Source organism: Apus apus, chromosome 3 (assembly GCF_020740795.1).
Source record: "Apus apus isolate bApuApu2 chromosome 3, bApuApu2.pri.cur, whole genome shotgun sequence".
Classification (NCBI taxonomy): Eukaryota; Metazoa; Chordata; class Aves; order Apodiformes; family Apodidae; genus Apus; species Apus apus.
The window spans coordinates 114726897-114750784 of NC_067284.1; the positions used below are offsets into that span (position 1 = coordinate 114726897).

The window sequence follows — 23888 nt, forward strand, 5'->3', positions numbered from 1 at the left end:
AGAGAGCAGCTGGTGTCATGGACACCAGCTTGGCCTCTGTTTGTACTTTCAAGGTTCTTACCAGCTCAGAGCTTGCTAGGTCCTTTCCTTTCCCATGGGAACCTTTCCACTCCCGGTCTGGGCCTGCAAAACTGAGAGAAAAAGCCATTGAATCACAGAGGGCAACTGAGGCAGGCACACTGAGAGATGGAGCATCCTGCTACACTTTGCTCTCAGCTGTAAAGCACTGCTTTGCCAAAGCCTTGTTTGGCTGCTAATTTTCCATCAAACAGCAATATGTTCTGTCACAGTTTCCCCAAAAAGCTCCCTGAACCCAAAACATTAACATCTTTGAAACTCCAACCAAGAACCCATGTCAGGTCCAATGCCCAGCAAAGAATTATTAAGCTGGACAAAGGCTGCACTGGTGGTTAATAGTGCATAAGACTGGCTTATGCACTGCACAAACTCCTTTTCTGGGGTTTCTCTGCCCTTTCTGGATATTTTGTGAATGCAAGCAAGCTACATTTCATATAGGTTTATTAACAGGGTATATAACATGATACAATTTTGCATTGGTTAAAGGTGGGAGCCATTTCTCATCCAACAGTTCAAATGCAGCAAGGAGATACACCTCTGGCTCAATCTGTCTGCTCAGTTTTGACTAGAAAGAATAGAGAAAGGTGTCATTAAGGTAACTGGTCACAGCATGGCTATGTCAAGTCAGCAGAACATAACCATAAAAAACCCAAGATATTTTCAGTAGAGGTCTAGAAATGTTATTATCATCATATCTGGTGCTCGTGAAACTTCATCTGTATTCACTTCTGGTCACCCATATTACAGAAGAATATGCTACTAAAATGTAGCAGAGGAGTGGAGAGTCAAATGGGAAGAGAAAGACTAAGATCCTTTAGCCCACAAAATGAAGAGTAACAGTGAGTATAAATTCTCCTTTTGAAAATGAGACATAAAACCAGGAGGTGAATAGAAGTAATTTAGACTCAAGAGCTGTACTGGTACAAGAACAAATAAATAGAAGAACACAATCTGGGTAAAAATTAGAACATTTCCAAATGTCAAGGAAATAAAGATCTGGAATATTCTTTCATTAGAGAGTTGGGAGACAGGCAGAATTTTATTGGGTTTTGAGTGATTTTTAAATGGTTTTATAGAGGATTACCTGCAATAGTGTGGTACTAAATACATGGATTTCTGGACTCAAACCTCTTCCCAGTCCTGAGATTTTTAAGGACTGCAAGCAAATACAGACAACCTCCAAATTAAAGTAGCAGCATTTACCATTTGCACAAAGGAAGCTGTGAAGAACTGATTGCTTAATGGAAAGATCTATGAATCCCACAGTGACCTTAGGTTTAATGGTGCTGTAGCACTTCAGTGTACAAATTCAATAAACAGGACAGAACTCAGTAAAATGTGAATGAAATATGAGGGTTCTAACACAGTGTCAAAACATGAGCTTTTTGACCTTTACAGATGTATGAAAAATTTGGGGGTGATCCCTATAACCTTTGGATTTTTCCAGATATCTGAGTTAAAGTAGTTGCATTAGCATCTGTCATTTTATTAATACTTTCTTGAACACCAGCCACTGCTCATTGCTTTGCAAGAGGAAAAAAAACAACACTTACTGCCTTCAGGAACTGAAGACATTCAAAGCACATAGTGCTTTCTCTAAAGCAAATCAACTTAACATTAGCATTGCTTCCCAGTCCTGTGCTATTAAAGAGGCTGGAAAGGAATTTAAAGCAATCTGCTTTGCAGACATACAGGGTTCACTTGCTAAACACAGGAGCTCTATAGTCCTAGGACAACTACTGGATTAATATGCAATATTATCAGGCTGACATACAGATTTAAAAGCTGTACCACTACTCCTCTACTGATGTCAGAGTGCAGCTCTTTAAATTAAAACTAACATTGACAAGAGAACCCTTCCACTTCTGTAAAGTTAAAGTGTATCACTGAGTCACGATTTTATCATCAAGCTCTTGCCTCTAATATGCATAAGTTCTAGAATAGTGTATTTATTTTTTAATTAGGGTATAGCAACTGTACCATAAAAAAAGATTCAAGCCACTACTCCTCAGGTCTCCCCCTCTCTATTTTTCTCCTGCTCTTAGAGCAAGGAGACTCCTGGTAGGCTTGCACTTGCCCGGCAGCATCACAGGCTCAGGCTCACAAGTGGACCTGCAATTCCAGCACAGAAACACAGATCTTTTATGAACAGAAAAGGGTTTGAAACATCTAGATCACAATTTTCAGGAGGCTTCTCTAGTAGCTACATGCCATGCTCAAATCCCATTTTGTAGATGCCTCACTTGGGCATTCTGACTACAGCCATGTCCTCTAAGTTCAAGAGAGGAGTAAGTGACACTTGCTACTGTTCCAGGCTGCCAGATCCCACCTATCCCTGCAATAACTGGCAGAAATAGTCTAAACATCTACTGTGCAGAAAGCACGTTGTTTAACAATCTGCTATCAGCAGCAGTATTCCACCTCCACACATGGTCCCATCCCCATGCCAGAACAACCCAGCTCCTCTTCTTGTGTCCAGTTGTGCCAGCGCTGATTTAGGACTGCAATATAAAAAGTGCTTTCTTCTGATGGTGGTGCAGCTGGTCAATTCAGCACACAGCACAGCCCTGTAAGCAGATGAAATGGTGCTCCTGTGGGGGCAGCCCCTTGCAGCATGTAGACAGAAAGGTCTACCAGATCATGGGAGCAAAGCAAGGAAGATGTTGAAGCAATTTTGCCACTGTGGGTGATGCGTAGTCAAACCCTAGCCTGTTCTGAAAGGAGCCAAGTAAGCTGATAAACCACAAGAGCCTCTAATTTTACATCACTCTTACAACATAAATAATGGTAATGCAGCCAGAACTTGTGCAGAGCTAGATCGTGTAATTACTGTAGAGTGATTCCTTTCAGCAAGATGCCATCAGTATCTATATTAAAACTTGCCATGACTTGCTGCCAAACTCCCAACTGTGCATGCAACTCTGAAATGATTAGTATTGGTAAACTGCCATCAGCTGCCATGGTACCTGGTGGAAGCTGTGTTTCAGTTGCTGAATATCTCCTGTTTCTCTCCGTGGTCTGGAGTTTCTTGCCATGCAACATCTTCCACAGTGTGGGACAGGCTGTTCTCCACCCAGACACCAGAGTGTATTGCAGGTGGGGAGGTCTGGAGGAGGAATTTCCCCTAACGTGGAGAGCAATGAGATCATAGAATCATTTCATTTGGAAAAGACCTTTAAGATCAACTGTAAAGACATTTAATCTGTAATTCCCAAATGATACCACAAAGCCACAAGAGATTTCAGGCCAGCATCAAGGCAAGCTGAAGAGAAGCCCCTAGATTCTTCCAAACTTAATTTCTTCTGAATTTTTCTTCTTTTCCGGACTGAAGATCAGTTCTTCTGAACTGTCTCTTCTGCTAAGTATTTCATTATTTCTCCTGTTTCTTTCAATTTGGAAGCAAAGCAAACGTCAAACTTATTACCAGAGCATAATGCTATTTTTTTGACTGCAACTGATGAATGTTCAATGACATTTTTTTGTGGAATCAATAGGACTGTATGAAACACAGAAAAGATGTGAGCAGTATCTCCTTGTGCCACAAACATCTTCCTTTCTTGCAAAAGACTTAATCTAGGCCCAGTTTTCCCCATAGTTACCCAAAGGCAGTGTAAATCTGGATTAATAGATATAAATAATGCAGCTACAATAAAGAACAAGTGATCTTTCATATCTATATGACCTTTTTGGTACACATAAAAACTGAAGTGTAGGAGCAGTTCACAAAAAACCTTGCTGAACAGTAGTGTGAAACATTACCTCTGTCTTATAAATAGAGGTCATAGACCCAGATGTTTAATGAGACTTCCAAGATTACACAGAAACTCTGAAGCAGACTGCCCCAGTCTCAGCATAAATGCTCTAATTCAGGGCAATGGCTCCAGTTTTGTGTCATTCCTCAAGTTAATACAGGGGAAAGATGGAGGGGGAGTTTAGAAGAGGCAGCATGACTTTTCTTTAACATAGTCTTCTCTGCAGAATGCTGGGGAGTTAGATGGGAGTTAAGGTCCACTTTGCTTTGCCTCTGTGGCCTTATTCATAGAGTAGTCTCCATACACAAGAGATTGACTGGTTTCTTACACAATTAATTACACAAGGTGGGGATATACCCAGACCTTATCCATACCTTTCATGGTCCTGCATAAAGGTCATTCACCATCTGGATCTTTATGGTTAGAATCTGTTTCCACGGAAGAAGGAAGTCTGGAAAAAAGCCAGAGCTTCCCCCTAACCATTATGAAAAGTGCTGTGAGACCTTTACTTCCCACGGGATGGCTGCCAGTTCTGGGGAAAGGACATGGGTCACCCGAGCTTAAACTGTATCCCACAGGCAATCTGGAGCTCTATCAGCAGAGCAATGCAAAGGAACACTGATGCAACACTTCCAAATTTCAAAATAAGTAATCAACAACCACAAAAAAAGTTTTTTACTGTTTACAGGGTGCTGGGAATTCAGGCAACCTCATCCTTCAAACCTCGAGAACCTAATCCAAATCTCACTGAAAGCAGAGAGGATCAGATGATGGTTCATTCAAGACTGCAGCATTAAACCTTAGAGACTTCAATAAACAAGCATAAAACTACTTAATAAGCTACAATTCCATTTACAAGCTAGTTTTTCTAAAGATGCTCTGGGAAGATTACTCTTCATTTGATTATATCTTGCTTCATTTTGACTGCTGATAAGACACTGTGTTGAATTCCTTGAACAGACAGAACAAATCCATTTATTTGCTGGAGGTGACACACTATTTTCACTTGCTATCCCTGTTGCTACAAAGTCTAATTAATGCTGGTCATGGCCTTGCACCAAAGATAACTTCCTGCCTTCTTACAGCACCAAAGACTGACTTTCTAGACAAGTAAATGATAGTGCAGGATCCCCAAGACTTTACATAAAGAAAAGATAAGATTATAATTCTGTGAAATAGAGAGTATAAATCCAGAGTGACCAAAGAAAAGAAACTAGTAGGTCTGCAGAGAAGCATGGTTTCTGGGCACAGGCCTGAATGTTTCCTCCTGCAGGCAGGAGGATTGAAACTAAAGATGAGTTAAAAGTACAAAAGGATTATATCAGCATGATCCATCTGCATGACAGGAGCTAGTTTATATGTCCATTACTATGAGAGATATAAATGTGCAACAGCATCTTTAACTACAGACAAAGCGAGAGAATGGGAGGGAAGAGTAAAATGTGTTTGTCTATATTTGAAACAGAACTAGATCACAGATTGTATTTTCAATTTAAGAACAAGTAATTCATTCCTTGTTTATTACAGTTGTCAAGTAACCATATATAATTACCAATAGACAAAGACAGGGCTGTACAGGGGCAGCAATTACTGATGGACATCACGGAATGATAAATAAAGAGCCAGCTCAGAAATGGTATTCATTGCACACAGATGTCTGGACCATGGGCAGATGTCTTAAATTGTCTACATAAAGTGCTGTTGTGCTATCAAGTCATCTAAATTGCTTTGCATTTGGTTCCAGACATTTCTGCACTGCACATAAATTCCTATTCTCAGTTTCTAACTGGACTTCAAAGGCCAAATCACTTCCTGGTGGAATTTTTTTGCTGAATTTGGCTCCTTTTATTGATGCAGACAAACTCTGGGAATGGTGTTCTCAGTTTTAGGAGATCTTGTATGTAACTACATAGGTTATGATCCAGGTTCAGGGGAGGACATCCACGACTCTTACACTACCACACTGAAGGAGATGACACTCAGAAAGCAAAAGTGGGGATAAGGTGGGATGGAGGAGTGGCTTCATGCATGTCCTGTGTGCAAAAGATGGTGCATTTCATAAGAAAATATGCTGTTATGGTTTAACCCCAGTGGGTGAGTAAGCCCCACACAGCTGCTCACTCACACCCTCCTGGTGGCATGGGGGAAAGAATCAGAGGGGAAAAGTGAGAAAAAATGTGGATTAAGATAAAGACAAATTAAAGCGAAAGCTACAGATTCCAAATAAGGAATTCATTCCCTCCTTCCCATGGGCAGGCAGGTTCAGCCATCTCCAGGACAGCAGGGCTCCATCCCGTGTAACGGGTACTTGGGAAGACAAACACCCTCACTCCAAATGTCCCCCCTTCCTTCTTCCCCCAGCTTTCTGTGCTGAGCAGGGTGCCCTGTGGTGTGGGATATCCCTTTGGGCAGTTGGGGTCAGCTGTCCCAGCTGAGTCCCCTCCCAGCCTCTTGTGCATCCCCAGCCTTCCTGGTGGGGTGAGGAGCAGAAAAGGCCCTGGGGCTGGGCAAGCCCTGCTCAGCAGTAACCAGAGCACTCCTGGGTTACCAACACTGTTCTTAGCACAGGTACAAAAAAAAAAACAACCTGTTCTAGCTACTGTGAAGAAAATTAACTCTATCACAGCCAAACCCAGCACGTTTGGTCATGCTCAACATTCTCGGGGGAGGCTTTTTTCAAATGTTCTGCTGTACCCTGTTCAAAGAAGAAAGAACTAAGATGGCATGCCTTTAAAAGCTGTAACTAGGGACATTTGTCCTTTTAAATGTGCTGGTCCCTGGCTTATTCTTTGAATTGTCAGCAGACAATCATCGTACCTGCTGTCCCTGAATATGAGGGAGCCTAAAGAAAACCACTCATAACTGAGACAAATGGGTTTTGACTCTCTGAGGATCACTCTACTCCCATAGCAGGACTGTGCCTAACAGAAAATCAAGTCAGTAATGATTTAGGAAATCATTCTTATCCCCAGAGGAGGGATATCTTGCAATAGAGACAGACCAGCGTAAGTTGCTGAGTTTTAGTTAATGGCCTCATCCTATCTAATGTGTCTGCTCTTGCAGCTATCACTTACAGACAAACTGTGTACTTTCTGTCTCCCTGTTTTTTCACTTGGAAAATATTGGAATTAGGCTAGCACATAAAAACACTGTCTAGGAACAGATTCACGAGAGGAGGAGGAAGCAGAGACAGGCAAATAGAGCAGTTGATTGAATAACTATTATTCTGAATTGCAACCCCGTGAAGAAAGAGAACAGCACATTTCCTTGCAGACATTTCAAAACAATCACTTTATAAGGCTGAGGCTGCAAAATCTCTCTTGGTTTTATTATTCCTATTAGCAGAGAATTATCTGTTGCCTAATCCTAGAGGAAACTACAATTTGGATTTAATTTCTCATCCATTTTTTTCATGTACTCAAAATAGCTTTCAAGGTGTGCTAACAGATCTGCTACGGATCCAGCCACGCTGGGTTGTGCTGATCTTTCCTGCTCCATCTGAGGGCCCTGGCACTGACAGGCTGATAACATCTAGATATGCTGATACCAGCACATGGGTCCACACAGTTTTTAGCCCTTAAAATGTGCTTAATACTACATCATTTCTTCATCTTCTTGCCCTTATGCTGATGGAAAGGCCCAGAAGGAAAGTTTTGTCTGTCACCTTGGACGTTTTGGCCATAGAGTTTGAATAAAAGCCTTTTAGATTTCAGGATTCTTTAGAAATTAAAATGGTGCTTTTTAGTTCAGTCAGATGGTAATTTAGGTTTGACCGAATAGAAATAATCTCAGATCTGTTTGTGTTATTTACTGCCCACAATCTTCATTATCATCCAAGACAACATGTGCTACATGCTAAAAAAAAAAACAAAACAAAAAACCAAACACAACAAAAAGCAAAAAACAACACCAAACAAACAAAACCACCAACCCAGAAAATTAAAATTATCAAGGAAATCATGTACAGTTGATTGATGAAAACAGAATAAGAAGGAAACAACTCTGTGGGTAAACTAGATGGGTAATGCTTTGCTTTTGGTACTGATGTGATGAGGCTGAGTTGTAACAGAACTACCACATTCTTTTTTACATTCCATGATGTGTTTGCTAGTCAACATGATCCTGTTTAAACTGCAAGGAGTGCACAAGAATCATCTCCCGCTACTCTGCCCTAGTGAGGCCACATCTGGAATATTGTGTCCAGTTCTGGGCCCCTCAGTTCAAGAAGGACAGGGAACTGCTTGAGAGAGTCCAGGGAAGAGCCACAAAGATGATGAAGGGAGTGGAACATCTCCCTGATGAGGAAAGGCTGAGGGAGCTGGGTCTCTTGAGCTTGGAGGAGACTGAGGGGCGACCTCATCAGTGTTTACAAATACGTTCAGGGCAGTGTCAGGAGGACAGAGCCAGGCTTTGTTCAGTGATGTCCAGTGATAGGACAAGGGGCAATGGGTGCAAACTGGGACATAGGAAGTTCCACATAAACATCAGGAAGAACTTTTTTCCTGTGAGAGTGACAGAGCCCTGGGACAGGCTGCCCAGAGAGGCTGTGGAGTCTCCTTGGCTGGAGACATTCAAACCCCCCTGCACACATTCCTGTGTGATGTGCTCTGGATGACCCTGCTCTGGCAGGGGTATGGGCTGGATGGTCTTTCCAGTCCCTTCCAACCCCGACCATTCAGGATGCCATTTTGCCCCATAACCTCAGACTGCAGGTGAGTATTGGCAGGTTGATGGATAAATGGCTGAAGGAAACACAACTGGAATCTGTTTTGACAAACTTTTTAGCAGCGCCTGTGGTGATGGGAGAAATAAGAATGGTTTTAAACTACAGGAATGTAGATTCAGACTGGCTATAGGGAAGATGCTTTTTTACAGTGTGGGTGCTGAGCCACTGGCACAGGTTGCCAAAAGGGTGGTAGATGCCCCATCCTTGCAAACACTCAGGATCAGGCTGGATGGGGCTCTGAGCAACCTGATCTAGTTGAAGGCATCCCTGCCTACTGCAGGGGGCTGGACTAGATGGCTTTTAAAGGTCTCTTCCCACCCAAACCCTTCTATGATTCGCTGAGCACGGCAGAACGTGGGTGAGTTTTTTTTACACTCGGTTGATTGATAATCTTGCAGACGTGGGAGAGCTGCAGCCAGGTTGGCCGTGGCAAGCAGCACAAACACCTGGCTCGGCCTGAGGAGGCCCCGTGAAACCTTTGGGGGGTCTGGGAACCAGCTCTGAGCTCCAGCTCCGGGCGCGGGGAGGAGGTGAGCAGATCCGCGCCGGAGTCTCAGGCTCCCTCTCGAGGACATCGGTGCTAATTACAAATTTGCTAATTACAAATTTGCTAATTACAAATTTGCTAATTACAAATCAGACCTCCAGCCCTCCCCGTTCCTGCAGCCTTCACCTGTGCAAACTGAGGAGCGAACCCCGAATCTTCCAGGCGTGAGCCTGAGGCAGAAGAATCCCCAAAATCAGGTTAGTTTAGATAGGAAAGTACGTACAGAGGGACGCAGGGAATTCTGAGAGCTCCTTGGGAACGGCTGCCAAGCTTGCCTCTTGGCAGAGGGGCTTCAAACAGGAGGAGTGGCATGTCTTCAGATGCACAATATTCCTTGCATCCTGATAAGGTTGCTAGAAAATACACAGGTCCAGAAAGAAAATGGGAGAATCAAAGCATGGGAGGGAAGGGACTTTCCTTGTCACAGGGGACCTACTGCTTTGAGAGCTCAGGGTGTGTTTGCACAGTGAGTGACACCTGAACAGAGTGGTGACCAGGACAGGGAGTACTGAAATCTAGCACCCTTTATGACATACCATAATAACCCAACATGGCAGCTACCGTTGTTTGTGCTGCTGATATTGTTCTGATGATACCCAACCAAGGCTTAGCACTTAGGGAAAATGTGAACAGATCCCACAGCAGCTGCTTTGCACCCTAAGGGACCTGCTCACCTTCTGACCATCAGCCTTGCAGCTCAGCAGCCCCAGGGACATCACTCTCACCTGTGGTGACCAGAGTGCACCCAGGCTGATGATGGTGGGAAACAGCCACTCCTCCAGACCCGGGGCTACAGGTACAACTTCTCCTGTCTTCAGCACTCAGTAAAGCCTGGGTCCTTCCCTCTGACCTGCTTGTGGTCAAATCCAGTCCTTCACAGTTTCTGGATTAATTTTCCCCAAATGTGGGGGTGATTTCTAGTGGAGGTGTCCCACAGGATGCTCAGTGAGATAGTTCTTCATTTAGTTTGTGACACCCATCAGTCTCCCTTTTACTCAAAATCTTAAGCACTTAACCTAAAGATCAACACTTTCTTCCCTCTTTAGTTATACCAACTGCCTTAAAGCCCCAGCTTACACATTTGCCTCTGGTAGACTTACCTGTCTGAACATGTGCAAAATCCTCCACAGAGGTGATAGGGTGAAGAGGAGTCATTCTGAAGCAATGGATCACCACATGCTTTACCAGAATCACATCAGTTATCTCTCTGCCTCCTGACAACCTGCTAGTCAGGAGCTGGTAACCTTCAAAATGGGAGCACTTAGGTCAGAGTAGATGTAACCACTAAAGCAAATCAACAGCTGCCATTAATTATGGGTCTGTAGTTAGGAGGGTAAACAGCTGAAATTGAGGTTCATCACCATAAAGGTGGCAGCCTTTGTGTTCAACACAAGACTCTGAGAAGGTAGAAAGCCTTTGATTTCTATGCAAAACTGATGAAGAAGATTTTTGTTTGTGTGTGTGACAATAAGGAAAAGAGCAAGACAGGTAGAGACAGAGCAAATGCAATGGAGCTGGGTCTGGTGCAGAGGTGAGAGCTTTGTCACTGTTAAACGTATATATGGTCTTATTTAAAACATCAAAATGTATTAACTTTTCTGATTTCTCTTCTCTGACTTTCTAAGGGTGGCTGAGGAAACCTGATTTTGTTATTTCCAAGTCTAGACCTGTAGTTCTAAACTTAAGAATAGTTTAATATCTAGACCAGAACTTTCTGAGCACATTAATTTTTTAGCCTGCTGTTGTCACAGCTCTCAGGCAAAGCTGCTACTAATGCCTTTGTTCTCCTGCAGGCTGTTATTAATAGAGATATTAATCTCTGAAATATGGACCCAAGAGAGACCAGGTAATGGTGCTGCGAACTGGTTTCACTTTGTGGTATGTTTGAGATTTCTTGTTAGCTGTTTGGGTGTTTTTTTTAAGTTGTTCAGGTGTTGTTTTTTCCTCTTTTCAGAAAGGTGGGGGGACTTCCTTGTCCTGTTTTATTCCATTTAAGGTGTTCAGATTGGGAGAGCCAGTTTGTTACTTTTTTTGATCCTGTTTCAAAATCTTATTCCCATGACTGGCTGTTGCAGGTAGCAATACTGGAATACTGTTTTCAGGGCTGCCTTTTCTCCTGTTAGTATTTTTGGTTTGAAAAAAATCCTCTGACACCTGCTGAACAAAGATGCTATAATATGCTTGTCATAACCCTAACTTTGTAAAGCAGTCTGGGAAGTACCCAGTTTCTGCTTGTGTGTTACCTTTAATCCCCTGCTTACTGGTCTTTCAATGTGCTCAACACAGGACCTGTGAGTTCGAAATGCTTGGGGAACATTTTGTGTATAACACTGAGTGCAGAATACTTTGAAGAAAAATACTTCTCTTTTTCTGTTGTTGGTAAGTTTGCATAGAAGAACTTGGAGAGGGGATGGCACATGGTGAAATGTTTAATGTTCCCTGAGGTCTTCCTATGCTGCAGTTCCCTGGGTTATCCTAAAATCATAGAGATTAGTAGGCTGGACTTCACTGTGAGGAATGCTAAAAGCTACCTTGATTTCTGAATAAAGGATCCTGTAGACTTCTGTGATAACTTAGCAATGCCAAGTCTAATCATTGTGATGCACTTGATAGTGTATTGGCATGTTAATGGTGGTGGATTTCCCTCCTGGTAAAAATGTTCCCCAGGAGCAGCACACACTACTCCTAAAGCTCACCAGTTGAAGCTGGCACTGTGCTACTGATTTTACACTTGGGGCTTTCCACCTTCCTGGTTTTCAGCGAAGGGACGTGGTGGAGGTATATAAATTCTTAATGAAGTTTAAGAAAAACTAGCTGGACCCTTTGGCAATGGGTATATTAGTCAAGAAGTGGTGCATTTGAGAGAAAAGCACTACTGAGCACTCTGGAAGGGCAAAGGAAGGTAACTTTTGGGCTCTAAACATCATCAGATGTAAGATTATATGCACAGAATGTAAACTCAAGCTTGAACTCACTCTCTGTGCTGGTTGGCTGTCTAACTAGATATTGTTTGTGACATCCATAACGTCTTTCTAGAACATTAAACTTGTGTGAAAATTTGCTTATTACATGTTTTCTTTTCAAACATCTTTATCCATACACAAAGAAAGACTTTCTGCAACTGGGATATGTACACCTTGAAGCTATAGACCAATTCATTTTGGAAGAAAAAAAATCCCAACCTTAAAATGCAAAATGACAAAAATCCTCAAAATACAAAGAAGGTTTTGTAGCCTAAAAAAAAAAACTCCAAGCAAAGCTTTAGTGTGTTTGTCATCCTGATAAGACCCCTGAAGGGACTCTGCTGTCCAGGCAGGCATCAAAGAGGAACGTGGGCCTGTGGCAGCTGCAGATCAGACTCCTGATGTTGCTGGGCTGTCATCTGTCAATCCTGACAGCTTTGGTGGTGTTGATCTAACTGCCCTGTGCTTACTGGGATTTTTTGTCCCTTTAAGATTTAGTATCTTTCCACCTTGGTGATTTGTTTTTTTTTTCCATGTTCAGCCCTTTAGTGCTGGTGCTCCCTGTCCCAGCCTGTCTGAAACTTTGCCTTTCCTACTTTCTACAGGCTTTATTCCAGCTCTCTGGTACCACTTGGCAATCCTCTCCTGTCTGATCCCAGGGGGTGCAGTTGGACCCTATCGGAGCAGGGTCAGCTGAACCCTCAGCAAGGGCAGGTTGCCTGGGGAGTTTGCAGAGCAGGAGTTAACACTCACTGATACCACTCTTCGTTTCATTGCCCACAGATCCATCTGGCAAAGCCTGGGAGCTAAATGAGACCCTGGCATCACAGTGTGGCTACACAGTAACTTACAGCAACTGGAGTCAGGTTGAGTTCCGTGCTTCTGCACTGAGCTGCCACTCTCACCCAGAGGTAAGTCTGTCATCAGCATTGTGGCTACAATGCTCTTGTGTATGACCTCCATGCAAAAGGTGACCTAATTATTGAGAGATGAACTGAGGTGGTGTTGTGTCTTGAACATCTGTTACCTGAAAATGATTTAGTTCTCCCCAAATGCATTCAGAGGTCTGAGAAAATTCCATGCTATTGACATTTGATGAGGACATGAAGAAGCATATCACATATGTCCTTGTCTTGGGCAAGAATAGGGAATTCTGTCTGGCAGCTGTGTTGCACTCTGCTTTAACACTTAGTGCCTGGGACACATTAGGGTAGAATACAGTCTATGGAGTTAACCAAGTAGGAAGCAGTAATGCTTCAGTATGGAGTCAGAGGCTGGTGAGTGGGCAGGCTTTATAATCTGGTTTTAGATCACAAGGATAGGTGGTGCTTATCAGTCTTACAAGCAAGTGTTCTCTGTGTCCATGTAGAAAGATGTGTTCACAGTAACAGTCCAAATCAAAACATCTCATACTCCTGATATGAAAAATGCTACAACTCATCTGAAAAGTGCAAGTTGCCCTTATGGTCCATGGAGTCCAAGAGAGCTGGTTTGTGAAAGTAACTACATGGAGGTAAGCATCAGAAGTACCTAAGGGAAGGTATTTAAAGTAAAGTAAGGAGGTAAGTACTGGAAGATACTCTTTTTCTAGCTCATTAGATGCTAGGGATATGTATTGGAAATAGAATTTTGAATGCCCCTCCATGAACTAGTGGATGGACAAGATGCATCTCGAGTTCAGTGATGCATTTGTTCTATGCTTATATGGGCTGCTTGCCAGCATTAATAGCCAATAAAGTTGTGAAATGGTATTCAAAAGGTTAAGCTAATGGATTTAACTCAATGTTACCTAAAAAAAATCTTATTTGAAGTAACATAAATGGATACTTTCTGAAGGAAGCTCCCCTATGAATTCACTGGGGAGAAATGCGGAGAGGGGGGGGAAAAAAGGACTCCTCTTGGAAGAGGACATGGGATTCAAGAACAAATTCCTGGCCTTAAATGGAGGTAGAAATGGAAGGGTAGGTGAAAAATAACAAGAAGCTGAGGTGAAGTAGACCATAGATAATACACGATATATGATGGCATTTTACACCATGATTTTTTACTTGATGGGAGGAAAGGTCCCTCTGGAGGTTACGAAGTCTTGTATGGTATTGAAGACAAGTGTCATCAGCAGACTCCTTAGAGAGGCTTTTTTCCTTCAGGTTTCTGTCAGAAGGGAGATTCCACAGATTGTAGAAGACTTCATTCCAGATGAACCTGAGGATTGGACTCTTGGGTTTCCAGAGGTACAACTACAGATTGTCTTCCTAGCAGAAACTAGTGCTGCTTCTGGCACAACCATCCCTCTATTCAGTGCTCACACAGTACAAAATGTCCTTTCCAAAAGTGCTGAAGTAGGAAGAGTGGAAATTCTGTAGCAGAATGGCTTTAGTATAGAGATTTTTATAGGTTAGAAACCCACAGATGTAGGCCTTTTCTGCAAGGAAGAAATGGAAAGTGATTTAACAGGGAGTTTAAAACTCAAGAAAAAAATAACTTCTGAGGCAAGAGACTGTGCAATGAAAAGTGTGTCTAAGATCCCATGGGCCAGGAGTGATCTGTGGGCCTTTTTCCTTCTTGGATCCTGTATTTGGAATGCAGCAGTTCTCTGCTCTTATTATGGAAAGCTTCCCATATGCGTGAGGGAGGGAGCCCTGGGGGGTTATCCCACTGGCAGCACGTAGAACGAGTCAACAAAACTGCCGAGTGGTTCGATACAACAAATCATTCCATACAGTAAATCTGTTACTTCGTGTTTCAACTGTTGATTTCTTCCTCTGGGTAGGCAAAAGCAGGAGAAGCCTCAATATGGCAAATAGTGTTTCATCAGCCAGAAGAAAGAAAGGCTCAGCTTGTGAGCGACGCTTGGCGCGCAGGTTACGGGCTCAGCACCACGGACACCAGGGTCCTGCTCCGAGTCCCGTACACGGCTGAGCAAACCCAGCTGGTCCAGGTTGGTATGTTCATTCCTGCCCAGCAAGCTGCCAGGCTGGGTGAGTGTAACCAGATCTCCTCCTACAGGATCAGGGAGTTACCTTTTCTGCAGTGAGATCAAGTACCTTTTACAAGCAGCGGTGGGTGATCCTGGTGGTGGACACAGCGGTGGCGTGTCCTGTAGGTGAGACCTGTGGTGCTTTGCTCCAGTGCTTACCTGTGCAGGGGACTGGACTAGATTCATGAGCTGACAGCTTTCATGTCTTGTCCCCCAGATGGTGTGGACTACATCAACGGAACGATCGTCTGGACTGTCCCCAAATACATGCAGTTGCTGTCTGCTGGAGCCAGTAGCTTTAAGGATGTGTGTGTTGAAGCTGGTGTGGATCTGCACAAACTCTCTGCCAAAGAAATGTCTTCCAGGAATTATGTATTATCCACTGACCTCCATGCAATTACAATGAAGATACCTATAGGTGCAGAGGGGGGCTCTTACAAGGTTTGTGACTTATGTTAGTTGCCAAGTAACAGACTTTCTGGTTTTTGTTTTGTTTTGTTTTTTTCCTGGGGAGGAATAATTCTTCATCCTGCTCCTTTCAAATGAAGGATGGTGCTGAGGGGGAGGAAAGAGTATATTAAAAATTCCAAAACCCCTGACCCAAGGTAGCTTCTGTGAGCACCATCTTGTAAAGAATCTCTCTTCTTTACAAGCACAGATGGACAGAAGCCTGCATGGAACTTTTAATTTTTCTCCTTCCTCAGGCTGGCACAGCTTTTGCCTTTTAATTCTGAAGTCCTACTCTTTGGAGACAGTCCTAACTGGACTGTAAATCATGCATAGGTTCTGGTGTATTTTACCCAGACCACTTAAGAGAACAGGAACAACCCATTTGTTCACAGACCATCTGATATTGGGATGGGCTGAGACTATGCATCTAAATCTAGTTGCTTGGAGTGAACTGAATCCAGGGTAAATGTTACAACTGAAATGCAAAGGAAGTGGCAGGAGGAGCCCTTCAACTGGTGAAATAACCCAGTGGTGAAATAATCCCCTGCTGCTTTGAAACCTGGGAGTGGGGGACAATTTTCTAAAGGAAGTCTGAGTATCCTGAGATGCTGTATCCCTGTGAGCTTAGATCAAGTGCCACTTAGGGGTTCATAATCCTGAGCCGAGAAGGACAATGTTTGGATCTGTAGCTCTACCTGACCTTGAGATTAACTTTAGAGTAAAATCATGTTATGATACAAGCTGTTGACTTGAAATTCTAGAGTTCTGTGAGCAATGGACAGTATGGAGTGAAATACACTATCAACCTGTTCTTGGAGCATCAGTGGGAAGATAACAAATGGGGACTAACCAAGTATACTATCATCAAGGAAATAGAAACACCATTTGAACAAGTAGAACTTGCTATAACTGACAGTAAGTAGCCTAATATTGAACTGACTGAAGGTTTTGGTACTGTTAAGAGCTCACTGTTGTTGTGCTCCTTTTCAGACTCAAATCTGAGTGCCAGGCTAATGAATGTGACAGTGGGAACATTCCTCCCAGATGTGGAGCTTGTGAACTTAACCATTGAGGGGACGACTGTTGCTGTGCCTGCAGCTGTTCAGCATGGATATCTCACGTATGAGATCACAAAGGCTCACGGAGGCAAAGCCTATGGAATACAAGTCCCCCTTGATGCACCAAGCATTAAGAAAGAGGTGTGTACTCAGACACTGCAGCAGACCATGGTATAGAAATCATGATGTCACTTGGTGATTTTTATGCCTGAATATGATTTTCCTAGTACCTGAGAGCAGCCACCAGAGTCTACACCCTGAATGTCACACTTGCATTCGTAACCCGTCCAACGAGGGAGACCTTCGCTGTCCCGGTCGTAATAGTGTCAGCAGTTAAAGATGCAGGTAAACTAGTGGAACTTGGGCAAAAATTACACCAAACTGGCTGTGACTAACCTGGCAGAGAGCCCAGCTGTTAGCTAGGCTATATTCAGCCAGGGATACTGTCAGTCCTAGATAGCATTATTAAGCTCTGATGGTAACTACCGTGCTGGCTGACTCTTGAACACATTACAGTTCTGCCGAGTGCAAGAGGGTTTTGTGATGGGAAGAACCTGCATCTCATTATCACACATGGGAATGTGGACAAAAAGTGGCTACCCTACATCTCAGGCTGGCACCTGACCCCAGAGACTGTGCAGAAATACAACTACTGCATGAGGGACAATGGCACCCACTTGGCAATCTCTGTCCCTTTCCTTTCTTCCCACGTGAATTATGAGGTAAGGATTCCACCACGTAGCAATTAAAAAACATGCTCTAACTGTGACATATGGACATCATGCTCTATGTCCTTGAAGGTGAAATTTCTTGATGTAACCTTCAAGGGATTAATGGAGAATTATTTCCTGCACTTGAAAGAACATTTTAGTTTCCCTTGGTTGATGTTGACAGAAGTAGGCAAGAAAAATAAACAACTTTCTGCAAGCATGTTAAGACTGAACTACCTTCCATGGCAACTATACGTGCAATGGAGTTTGTATTGCACTCTGCTGCAGAATGACTGGAAAAGCTCATTCTGTGAGCTTCTAGATTAAGAGAGTCTCTTGTGGCTTCATCTTGTTCAAGCACCATGGCTTTTGGCTTGTGATAACCAGCTATCTTAGCTTTTGACTACTTTAGTTGAACAGTCTGCCTTAATTTTCTTGTTCAACCTGTGGTTGTCATCTCCAGGATTTTCATACCTCTGGAATAAAAGCTTCACTCCATGTAACCTTGAAGGATGCTGTCACCTTGGCTAACAGGAGGGACTTCTCAGTTTCCTGCAGATTTTCACCTTCAGACCTAATACGTAATAACACGTGGGGGGGATTAGCTGTTACTGCTCTTGAAGTTGTGTGACTAAGTCACACAAGCCCATGCAGCCTGAAGTGTTTCTAGAATTTATGCTTGTGTGATGCTCTATTTGCCTCTCAGATTTTCTGCAAACTAATATGCTACAAGGCAAGGGAAACTAGATAGGAGTGACTGTCCTGTCTAGAATTGGACAGGGGAAGAAAGTGGGACACCCCACTCCTCACACCCTGGAAAATTATGAACTTTTTTAAAGGGTTTTTGTGGCTGGTTTTAGGGCTAAATGTTCTGTTGGGTTTTTTGGCGTGGCAAGGGGAGGCTCAGCATATGAACATTAGTCATTCTAAAGCTGCTCATCAGTATTGAGTGTATTGAGTATCTTTGCTAGAAAAATCCTTCTGGAAGAGGATGACAGTTCCTAGAAGAAGAAAGGTAATTGGAATTACCAGCTTTGTCAATGTAGTGCATGCTCTTCTGACAGACTGATGAAAATCAGATTGTTAGTATTGAAGAACTTCTGTAATGCTAGACTACAAAATACAGAAGTTCAAGTCCTGATGCATATGAAAAAATGTATTTTTCAGAGTGCCTGCCCAATGGTACTGTGGTTATTACTGCAGTGAAGTTGGCAGGGGATGCGGACCTGGACACCAGCCTGTTTGTCTTGAGGGACAGACGGTGCAAACCCAGTCTGGTGACAGAGAAGACTGCAACCTTCAAGTTCAATGTGAACACCTGTGGAACCAGCAGAAAGGTAAGAGCTTAATTTACTCTGGTTGGGGTGGGGCTCTTAGTAGAACTGACTGATATTCAGAACTGAGCAGAAGCTGCAAGAAGGTCATAGCTGGCTGTTTGAGTAGTATATCCATATCCTTTTTCTGAGGATACTAAATTCAGTTGGGCAGAAGTCACTATTTGGTAAAAAATGCTTTCAAGGTCAGAGGTGCCTTCTGAAACTAGTCCTCAGAATAACTCCTCTGAATTGTTTAGTAGTGGACTTGGAGATTGTACTGTTACTATATACTCATCTGCCTTGCAGAAGCTGGGCAGGGGTTGCTAATGGCTACCTGGCCCAGGACTAGAGTGGGTCCTGTTCCTGCCACCTACTTACTGCATAAATGAAAACCAGACAAAATAACAGAGGATCAGATCATGCTTAAGTTCATGCCACCACAAATGAATCTTGCTTCTGCAGGTGTTGCATCTTATGCTATACATTGATTTTTGTCAACAGGAACAACTGATGTCTTTTTCTCAGGCCCAGTTGCTCTCTTTCTGGAGTGCTATTCAAGATATTGTTGGTTAATAAACTAATCCTTCTTGATTATGGCATAGATGTCAGCTGTACTCAGCTTTAGTTTAGCAGGCACAGGGCTGTTGGTTGGCAATTTCTGGCCATTCCTAAGTGTACTCTGCTCAGCACAATCTGCCAGTCAAGTGAAGGTGTGTGGAAATTGTGTCAAAACCAAAGTAAACTCTAATCTAACTGTCCTGTTTGTAATTATATGTATCTTCCAGTTCAATAGCACAACTATGGCATATGAAAACGATGTACTCTATTTCGGGCCTGGCAATGACACACCAGTATACCAGTAAGTGTCATTCCCTAGAAGAAGGTTGTCCAAAGCATCTTGATTTCTTAAAAATCTAACATTGAACCTCTTTCCTTAGACTGAAATTTGTGTGCTGGTACGCAATCAAGCAGGCTGTTGATGTTCAATATGAATCTAAGAAGAACCCACCACCCAGTATTAAACCAGGGTTTGGCTCTCTTGTTCTTTCATTGAAGCTCTTCAAAGGTAACATCTATGATTAGACTCTGTGGAACCACAGGACAGTTGAGATTAGAGGGGATGTCTGAGGGTCATCTTGTCCATCCACTCTGCTTAAGCAGGATCACCCAAACCAGATTGCCCAGGGCCATGTCCAGATGAGCTTTGAATATCTCCAAGGATGAAGTGAAGACCACTTTATGGCCTCTAACAGAGCTTTTAAATTCCAGAACACAACATAAATGATCAAATCTCCAGCAGTGGGTCAGACTCAGCATCATTGACACTTGTGTGGTTTTCCTGCTTGGTCTGAAGATGCTAAAAGTTTTGTGTACTGGATGTGATGTCAGCTTCTTTCTTCTAGCAACTCTCTCAGTGTTGCTGTGCAGAGTTAACACCAGTTGTAACCTGGGTCAGAAAAGGAAGCTGCCCACAGCACTGCTGTAAAAGGGCAACCATGCTAGCAGGAAGAGCTAACTGAAGCCTGAGCTAAACCTTTGCCCTGACTGGAGTGGCCCTGATGAATTATTTTATTTCTCTTCACTCACCCATACCCCCCAGTACCTTTTATAGAGGCAGTTTTGAATGAGCATCTTAGTCCAGTGTTTTTTTGCAGGAGAAGTATCTCATTCCTGGGTCTTCACAGCCCAGGAATGCAGTTCAGATTTTTGCTTTCATTGCCAATTCTTACTTTTCTGCCCTATTTTTTGACATTCACATGCTCTCCCAGGTTGCAGTATTGCTGTGCTAGACTAAATGGTGGTGGAAAGAAGAAGAAAGATTGTGAATGCTTATTTTGTAAAGGGAAAACCTAACATTAATACTCTATTCTAGATAAATCCTATTCAGAGCCCTACCAGGAATCAGAATATCCTGTGGTAAAATACCTGAGGGAGTCACTGTATTTTGAAGTTGAACTGCTCCAGCCTAAAGATGCAAGACTGGAACTAAACCTGGATGACTGTTGGGCTACAAACTCCCAAAGCCAGGATAGCCTTCCACAGTGGCCCATCCTTATAAATGGGTAAGGAGGATTCCTCTCTTGTCTCTGGGTAACTGTTCTGCACAAGGTCCCTTTCCTTAGGTGGGAGGAAAGGGGGGAGAGGACAGAAGTCAGCTTGGGTGCATTGTTCTGCCCTGATGGGTCATTGCTGCTGGGCTGGGGAGTGTATGTTGGTGTGGGCACAGGGGCTGTGCCTCCTGGTGGCAGCTGGTGATGGGAATGGCCAAAAGTGCTTCTAGCTAACAGGTCCCAGCTGGAAAGAAAGAACAAGAAGCAATCCTAGCTATGGCCAAAAGTAGGAACGATGAATGGGGAAGCTGTATCCATGTCTTTAAGGCCTGAGAGAAACTGGGAGGGCAGCTCTTCTGTGTTTCACCTCCTTGCTTTCTTTAAAGATCTGGTTGAAGTGATGAAGATTTAGATTAAATACACTTCCTTTCACTTATCTAAAAAGGTGTGAAAACAGCAAGGACTCCTACAGAACTGTCTTCCATGAAGTTAATTATAGCCTCGGAGAAAAATTTCCTCAACACCTAAAGAGATTTGAAGTGAGGATGTTCACATTTTTAGAAGGCACAACTCTGTTACAAGAGCAGGTGAGGTGTCTGTGGCTATTAGCCACCTCCTTGAGGGTGTAATACTGTAAGAGTAGTAAAGAAAGACTTCACAGCCTTTGGTTCATCTCCTTTGGGGTAAGAATACACACCAGGTGTTTGCCAAAGAAGATTCACCTAAACAAAATATTGTGTTCGGTGTTCAAATACTGTGATTGACACCTGTGTGCAGTTCTGGGCCCTTCAGAGCAAGAAGGACATTAGGGGGCTGGAGGGAGTCCAGAAAAAGGCAATGAAGCTGGTGAAGGGTCTGGAGAATGAATCTTATGAGGAGCATCTGAGGGAACTGGGGTTGTTGAGCCTGGAGAAAAGGAGGCTGAGGGGAGACCTCACTGCTCTCTCAACTACCTGAGAGGAGGTTGCAGCCAGGTGGGGTCAGTCTCTTCTCCCAAGTAACAAGCAATAGGACAAGAGGAAATGGCCTCAAGTTATGGCAGGGGTGCTTCATATTGGACATTAGAATAAAATTATTCACTGAAAAGGTAATTAAACATTGGAACATGCTGCCCAGGAAGGTGGTTGAGTCAACATCCCTGAAAGTGCTTTGAAGACCTGTGAATGTGGTGCTCTGGGAAGTGGTTTAGTGGTGGCCTTGGTAGAGTTAGGTTGGACTTGATGATCTTGATGTTTTTTTCCAACCAAAACTATTATGTGATTCTCTGATATAAATATTCTTGTCTTGTAGCTTTATTTCCACTGCAGTGTGGTGATCTGCAGCACTGTGCAACAGCCTTCAGGCTTTCTTTGTCCAAGGAGATGCAGTCCTGGGAAACACAGACTTGGTAAGAAATTGGGCATTTCTCAAGTCACTCCTGAACCTTTGCTCAGCAATGTGGCATATGCTCTCAGGAGCTATGTCAGGTGAAAGACTCCTAGTCGTGGCATGTGCTGTACAGAAAATTAAAAGCTGAAATGTCTCTCTAGACCACAGTGCAGAACCACATCCACCCGAGCAAACATCATCTGGAGCAGTGCTCCTTAGGAAGGAAAACAACTAGCAGAGGTTGGTGTCCATCTTAAATTACACTACTGGAATTCTAAGCACTCTGTTATTGTATGTCCTGTAATCCCTCTCTTCTCCCTCTAGGTGAATACACTGAGTTTTGAGAGAGTCTGCACAGGAATGATTAAGTTGTATGAAGCTGCAGTTAGGTGATCCAAGCAAACACAGCCTGCCCAAACTTACAAGTAAGGACATCTCAAAAGCATCTACTTGGAAAACACATTGATGGTGTCTACTGAGAAAAGGGTCAGCTAACCAGTATGGAAGTGTCTCTGTCTTTAAGTTGGTGTGTGGCTCTCATGTCCCTCTACAGCATCAAACTCTGAGTCTTTTGTGTGACTTGCATCTGACCCAAACTGCTCAGCCTCTGTGTCCAAAACCTGTGTCTAGTCACTCTGCAGTTGGAAGCATCTGGTTTGGGGTAGGGGGAGGAAGGTGGCAACAGGTGTGAAGCCAACTGTAAGTCACTGAGCTTCTGTATGAACAAAGGATTGTAAGGATCTTCATGTCAGCAAGAGAGAGCATTTCAAAGCAAGATGATGTGAACATATCTGAGCCTGTACTGACAGAAAAGCTGTGAACTGTAGTTGTAAGGAGTCTTGTGGCCATACAATGTCAAAGTGCCCTCCCTAGGTGGGTGGAAATTGTTCACAGGTGGCATCAGTGACTCTGTTCAGCTCAGCAAGCTGTCAGCCTAAAGGAAAAAGAGCTTTTAGTGAAGTCTTGTAGCAGTAGTAGAAGTAACAATAATACTTGGACTCTGCCCAGAAAGTATTAAGGAATCTTCCTCACTAGAGAACAAGATGCTTAGGAGCTCTTGCCTGATTATCCTGTGGTTTGGGTTTTTTTTCCTTCTTTAACAGAAGGAGGATTTCTTTGTCTATTCTTTGTACCAGAACAGTGATGTGAAAACACTTCAGATTCAATATTTTATTCTCCTGTTGTAAAGAAAGCTATTACTTAGCATGAATCATTATACCTTAGGGCTAAAGCTACAAGAATGGGTGTCTGCTTTTTAATTTTATATTAAATAGAATTATGCTGCAGGAAATTTCTGTGAAGGTTGACTTGAGCAAGAAACTATTTTGTGAATCTGTTTGGACTTTGTAAAAAAGCACAGTGTCTAAAAAACTGCAGCCCTGTTGCTACAATCCCTGCACAGAGATCCCATTAAACAGTGTGTGCTGTAATTACAAGGTCATGTTTATAAATCTTCTCTGTCTTCCAGTTACCTGCTGAGCATCTGTAGTAGGTGTCTTTTACTGTCATCTTCTGAAAAACCTGTGTAGGATTCATCATGAGGGATGTGTCAAGCCCCTAGCTATGCACCAGGACTTTTTTCCAATGTTGGAGGCTACCATGCTAAAGGAGTCTTCTTTTGTTGCTCCTGCAGTAGATGAAGACTAAAGCCATGGAGCTGTGATATTGAGGAATGAGATTTATGGCAGATTGGCAGTAAAAGGAAAATGCAGAATATATAAGCCTGATAAGAGACTTAACAGGTTAGAGGTGGTGACCTTAGTGCTTTCCTCTGTGGTTAAGTCCAAGTTATTCTTCAGTCTATGGGCACAACCTATTGAGAAGTCAAAGGACAAGCCAGTAGTGCTGTACCAGGGTTTTGCTCCTAAAAAACCCCACAAGTATGGGCACTT

At 43.2% G+C, this 23888-nt stretch overlaps 1 protein-coding gene across 1 annotated transcript; it reads left to right on the forward strand.

Annotated features, from left to right (window-relative positions):
- Window positions 1-10611: 10611 nt before the first annotated feature.
- LOC127383310 (uncharacterized) lies at window positions 10612-22232 on the forward strand. The gene is made up of 21 exons (XM_051615992.1): window positions 10612-10634; window positions 10897-10949; window positions 11390-11482; window positions 12850-12977; window positions 13436-13579; window positions 14214-14297; window positions 14837-15004; window positions 15073-15169; window positions 15261-15484; window positions 16255-16408; window positions 16484-16692; window positions 16779-16896; window positions 17068-17273; window positions 17725-17842; window positions 18429-18598; window positions 19363-19436; window positions 19516-19643; window positions 20451-20640; window positions 21074-21215; window positions 21919-22015; window positions 22158-22232. The coding sequence occupies exons 1-21, from the start codon at window positions 10612-10614 to the stop codon at window positions 22229-22231; spliced, it is 2694 nt and encodes an 897-aa protein (XP_051471952.1). The 3' UTR covers window position 22232.
- The last annotated feature ends 1656 nt before the right edge of the window (window positions 22233-23888 follow it).